The 6,085-nt window shown below is 46.6% G+C and overlaps 1 protein-coding gene and 1 pseudogene across 1 annotated transcript; both read right to left on the reverse strand.

The window, feature by feature from the left end:
* Nucleotides 1–615: 615 nt before the first annotated feature.
* Nucleotides 616–2,710, reverse strand: LOC147443736 (uncharacterized). Its single transcript, XM_086526534.1, has 2 exons — nt 2,229–2,710; nt 616–2,122 (listed from the first exon to the last, which is right to left on the reverse strand). The coding sequence occupies exons 1-2, from the start codon at nt 2,708–2,710 to the stop codon at nt 2,104–2,106; spliced, it is 501 nt and encodes a 166-aa protein (XP_086382660.1). The 3' UTR covers nt 616–2,103.
* Nucleotides 2,711–2,749: 39 nt separating this feature from the next.
* LOC147443737 (uncharacterized) lies at nt 2,750–5,408 on the reverse strand (annotated as a pseudogene).
* Between the last annotated feature and the right edge of the window lie 677 nt (nt 5,409–6,085).

Raw genomic sequence — 6,085 nt, forward strand, 5'->3', positions numbered from 1 at the left:
AATATGCAATGCTGTTTCAGGTGACAATTGTACCAGAATGGAGTCAACACATAATTGACTATCTGACAAGGAGAATGTTTACTAATAATACCTCTAGAGCATGTTGAAAAGGGGGAAATGAGAAAACCACCAGCACACAATTTGAATGCCCATCTATAGCTCAATGATTTCACATCACCCCTATCCCGTATAATCACACACCTAGACACCCACTTTGCAAACCGACTGCTGACAATGCCCAACCCAACTGACCCACACTGTATACACATAGTCGCAAAGCATGCAATCAACTATCTCGACCTATGACCCTTGATAGCATCATTACACTCACATATAAGTAGTTCCGATACCCACACACACCAACACCACACATGCCTTGTTGCAAGGCATATCATCATGCCTCCTACCTATGTCTCTTCAAGGCATTGTATACCCACAAGTATGCAGCTCAACGTCAACCAACACACACACAATTTCAAGATCTCTAGTGTATACTCTCTATCTCAGCCTTTCAAAGACCATGGTATACACAAATTTTCCTCCCCAAACTTCTATCACAGAATACCTACTTACACACCCGACCTGACAGTAGACGATGAAGGTACAAAGACGAGCAAAGAGAAAATGTGGAGAAAATGAATTCTGATAAGGACATTGACAAATGATGGCGTGGCTATAGATACGGTTGCACGCACATTGCTAGAACTACGAGCACGCACCAAAGCTCTAGTTTGCAGCCCCAAAACGATCTTTGTGTATCCTCACCCTTGATAACTCTCGTCTTTTTACACGCCATGAAGAGAGGTCCCATATCTTCTCTCTACCTTGCCAAGAGAACCTCCCGTTCTGCAGCTTTGTGGAGCCTCCCTCTTCAATTGGCACTCATTACATGAGCCCTCCAACGGTCGTGCATCATGCCCTGGTGTCCCTTAACACCTTACGATCACGGGCTCCAACCTGCAGCTATCGGCTTCTTGTAGCGCATCATGTGCAAGAACAACAGCCTGCCTCAACTCCATAGAGGCCTTCTTCAAACCCTGTAGGCCACGATTCTGGTGAAGGTCCTCCCTTCTATGCTCTTGGCCCTTGCTGCAATAGCTTGTAACCCTACTCTCTGGCGCTACATGATAGGACTCCCTCTCATGCTCCTCAAACCTTCTCACGGCCAGTTCCAGCCAGTGCTCCTCTCTAGCAATTGATCACCTCCTCTGATATCACCTCGTGCTCCAGCTTCTCTAACCTCCTTCTCCAGCCCTGTGACACTTCTCTACTGCTCCAAGCCCCGCCACCTTTGGTGGTCTCTCCTGCTCACGGCCCTGCACTTCTCATGCCTTTTTTTTGCTCACTGCCGAGCACACCAGATATGGAAAACTCCTTCGTTTGCTTTCCTCCCCTTCACAGCCTGACCATGCATGGCCTCTCCCTCTTGCACCAACCTCCCCACAGTGTCCTCAACCACCTGGCCTTTGCTCCCTTGCCGGCTCGAGCCGCTGGCTGCCCCTTGCAAAACTGGCCCCTCTTTTCTTTTGCATGGCCACCAGGTGGCGTCCCTTTCACAGTGAACTGCAGCCCGCCACTCCCCCTATGCTCACGGCCTGCCAAACAGATGGCGCTCCATTTCTGCTCTCGATCAGTGACCGCTCATTTTGTCCCTGCATGCTTACCACCTTCAAAAACTTCCTTTTTTTGGACTCCCTCGAACTGAGTAGCCTTCCCACGGGAAGAGATATTTGATCATGATCGTGCAAGTGATAGTCCATCGTTTCGAGTTTGATATGAGGCCCGAATAGTAAACGACCATGCGGCCGCTCTCAAATACACAGAGCTTTTGAATTTGCTGGCCTTGATATCTGATTTGGCTCACACACTATAACACCTTCCTATAAGCAAAGCTTGAAAGCCACAAATGACCTATAAAAAGCCGCACTTAGCATACATATCCCAATGGCACTTACCCCAACCAACATCTAGCACATGACCAAGCATTTCCCTTCGATTCTGCATAATTCCACACACGGCTACCGGCACTTTTTTGGGTCGACGAAACTTGGGTGCACCATCATTGCCCACCCTCACGTTGAGCATTCATGCTCAACCATAGCATTATTTGGATAAAAGAAGTCTGTATAGAGAGAATGATATATGATCACTACATAGACTGCATAAGAAAAATGATAGTGGCTATATAGATAGGATAAAAATAGGAAGAAAAGCGTTTGCTGCATCACCGTCCAGGGTCAAATGGAAAGCTCGAAGCTCCCCCAAGAATGGTGTAAAGTCCACCTGGATGAAAAGTAAAGCATTGCTCATTGCCATCCACCTGTAAAGCATGTATATTCAAGCCTTCCTTTGCTCTCGTATGCCAATAGACACGCCACCCTTTCAACTTTTTATAGCATGGAGTTTTTGCACCCTGCATCCATAAATCTCCGTACCGACTATAAGCATACTTTCCATCGTTTGAAGCACTAGTAACATAAGCCGCTATCATGTCATCTACTACAGAACCCTCCATAGTATAGTCCACTTCAAAAGAGCCTTGCAACTGATATAAAAATACCTGTAAAGCAACCTCCAATAACACATGTATCCATAGCACCACATAAAGTAGCAAAACCCTGCAATTTGCCTTCACCTGTTGCATAGCCAAGCAAACCTGATCCCGTTGCAAACTTGCATCCAAATCTTCTAAACATGGCTCCAAAACCATCTCTTCATACGAAATAGTTTGACCTGCTAGAGCTTCAACCTATTCTTCAAATACCTCATGACCTGCAAGGTTGGTGGCACCTTCCTCTTTGCATAGAGCCTCTCTCTCATAGGCTGCACCTGTATCAGTTTCCATAGAGTCATCTGCCGGAGCTATCTCTCCACGACTACACACAAACTCTGAAAATTCAAAGTACACCTCGACATGCCCATCAACGCAAGGTGGCCCCACCCTCTGCATAGAAAAATCAGCTTGACATACCTCTGCTTCTGCTTCTAGCTTCTGCAAGTCATCTTCAAAGACCTGTTCTTCAATCAAATCGGATGCACAATCAAACCATACCTCTTCCTCCAATAGGGACTCGCCATCACAAGACATTTGATAGGGTTGCTCGACTGGCAGATTCACACAAGGTGCAACAGTATACTTCTCTTCGACCCTTCGACCTTTAGTGGACTGACAGGTAGCTTGTATACATCTTTCTCCACTTCATCTATATGAAAAACATCATAAGTTTCATACCTAAAAGACATGGACTCTTTCTCCCATGTAGCATTTGTATCCAAACTACTGCTGGAGCTATGAGAGCTATCGGACTCCTGTTTTGATCTTGCCGATTCTTGCACCACTGCTACCTTCCTCGTTGCTAGTTCAGGAACCAACACTTCTTCTTTAAGATCTTGTATCATCCCATCCCCTTGAGCAAGCAAACCAGGTGGCACTCTGAATAGGCCTCGCTGCACCTTTTGACACCTGGTTGGCATTTGTTCTACCTCCTCTAGCCTGGCATCAACTTCACATGCTTTGATCACATTCTTATCAAAAAAAGAAAGGGCTTTTACCTCTTGATGCTCACCAATCTGTTTGGGATTAGGTCCACTTGCTGCCGCGAGTATAGACTGCAACAATCCTGCCTCCATCTTCTTCTTCATCTTTCGACTCTTTGCTCCGGCAACTCTGACAGCTTCATCAAAGGTACTTGGATCTTCATAGTCCACTCTCTCACGAACATAGGGATACAAACAAGATAGAAACCTTTCCAGTTTAAAATATCCCGCATTGGTTGCTTGGGTAGCAGCCGTAGAATCTCCCCAAAAAGCTTCAAATCTATCAACAAAAGCATCGAAGTGCAAACAACAAAAGCATCGAAATTTGCACTTACGTTCTGCTGCAAGCATTAATTTGATCTTTGCATCTGCTTTCCAAGCCGACACCACCTTTCAATACCTTTGTAGAAAGTGCTCTCGAAATCCGATCCAATTTTCCTTGTATGCATCTTCCAAGCCATTGAACCAAGATTTTGCTTTACCTCGCAGCACCAAAGGTAGAGTCTAGAGCTTTGCTTCATCACCTGGCATCTACAATACTGCCAGCATAAATAGCTCAAAATCGGCAATCCAATCGTCTGTATCTTCATCTCCTTTGAAGACTTGACCTATGACACTTGATAGCATCATACACTCACATATAAGTAGTCCCGATACCCACACACACCCCAACACCACACATGCCTCCTTGCAAGGCATATCATCATGGCTCCTACCTATGTCTCTTCAAGGCATTGTATACCCACAAGTATGCAGCTCAACATCAACCAACACACGCACACAATTTCAAGATCTCTAGTGTATAGTCTCTCTATCTCATCCTTTCAAAGACCATGGTATACACAAATTTCCCTCAGCAAACTTCTATCACAGAATACCTACTTACACACCCGACCTGACAGTAGACGATGAAGGTACAAAGACGAGCAAAGAGAAAATGTGGACAAAATGGGCTATGATCGGCTTGAATTCTGATAAGGACATTTACAAATGATGGCGTAGCTTTTGATACGGTTGCACGCACATTGCTAGAACTACGAGCACGCCATATTGGCCTTTGACATCCGTGCGTTGCACCAAAGCTCCAGCTTGCAGCCCCAAAACGGTCTTTGTGATATCCGCACCCTTGATAACTCTCGTCTTTTTACACGCCATGAACAGAGGTCCCATCTCTTCTCTCTACCTTGCCAAGAGAACCTCCCGTTCTGCAGCTTTGTGGAGCCTCCCTCTTCAATTGGCACTCATTACATGAGCCCTCCAACGGCCGTGCATCATGCCCTGGTGTCCCTTAACACCTTATGCTCACGGCCTCCAACCTACAACTATCGGCTTCTTGTAGCGCATCATGTGCAAGAACAACAGCCTGCCTCAACTCCATGGAGGCCTTCTTCAAACCCTGTAGGCCAGGATTCTGGTGAAGGTCCTCCCTTCTATGCTCTTGGCCCTTGCTGCAACAGCTTGTAACCCTACTCTCTGGCGCTACATGATAGGACTCCCGGGATCTCATGCTCCTCAAACCTTCTCACGGTCAGCTCCAGCCAGTGCTCCTCTCTAGCAATTGATCACCTCCTCTGATATCACCTCGTGCTCCAGCTCCTCGAACCTCCTTCTCCAGCCCTTTTACACTTCTCTATTGCTCCAAGCCCCACCACCTTTGGCGGTCTCTCCTACTCACGGCCCTGTACTTATCATGCCTTTTTTTTGCTCACTGCCGAGCACACCGGATATGGCAAACTCCTTTGTTTGCTTTCCTCCCCTTCACAGCCTGACCATGCATGGCCTCTCCCTCTTGCACCAACCTCCCCACAGCGTCCTCAACCACCTGGCCTCACTCCCTTGCCGGCTCGAGCCGCTGCTGCCCCTTGCAAAACTGCCCCTCTTTTCTTTTGCATGGCCACCAGGTGGCGTCCCTTTCACAGTGAACTGCAGCCCACCACTCCTCCTATGCTCACGGCCTGCCAAACAAATGGCGCTCCATTTCTGCTCTCAATCAGTGACAGCTCATTTTGTCCCTGCATGCTTACCACCTTCAAAAACTTCCTTTTTTTGGACTCCCTCGAACTGAGTAGCCTTCCCACGGGAGGAGATATTTGATCATGATCGTGCAAGTGACAGTCCATCGTTTCGAGTTTGATATGAGGCCCGAATAGTAAACAACCATGCGGCCGCTCTTGAATACACAGAGCTTTTGAATTTGATGGCCTTGATATCTTATTTGGCTCACACACTATAACACCTTTCCTATAAGCAAAGATTGAAAGCCACAAATGACTTGTGAAAAGCAGCACTTAGCATACATATCCCAGTGGCACTTACTCCAACCAACATCTAGCACATGACCAAGCATTTCCCTTCGATTCTGTATAATTCCACACACTGGCTACCGGCACTTTCTTGGGTCGACAAAACTTGGGTGCACCAACGTCAAAGGGCCATAAAGATAGAAGCTTGAGACTTCACATTGATTGAAAATCATCCCTATAAGAGAGAAAAAGATAACCAACTTAGGATATGTGCAATGAAGAGCATGTATCTACCAATCTTCGAG

Source organism: Adiantum capillus-veneris, chromosome 13 (assembly GCF_014529385.1).
Source record: "Adiantum capillus-veneris isolate H3 chromosome 13, ASM1452938v2, whole genome shotgun sequence".
Lineage (NCBI taxonomy): Eukaryota > Viridiplantae > Streptophyta > Polypodiopsida > Polypodiales > Pteridaceae > Adiantum > Adiantum capillus-veneris.

Excerpts from the sequence above, each read along its gene's own strand:
- LOC147443736 (XM_086526534.1), bottom strand. The coding sequence starts at position 2,710 with ATGGTTTTGGAGCCATGTTTAGAAGATTTGGATGCAAGTTTGCAACGG.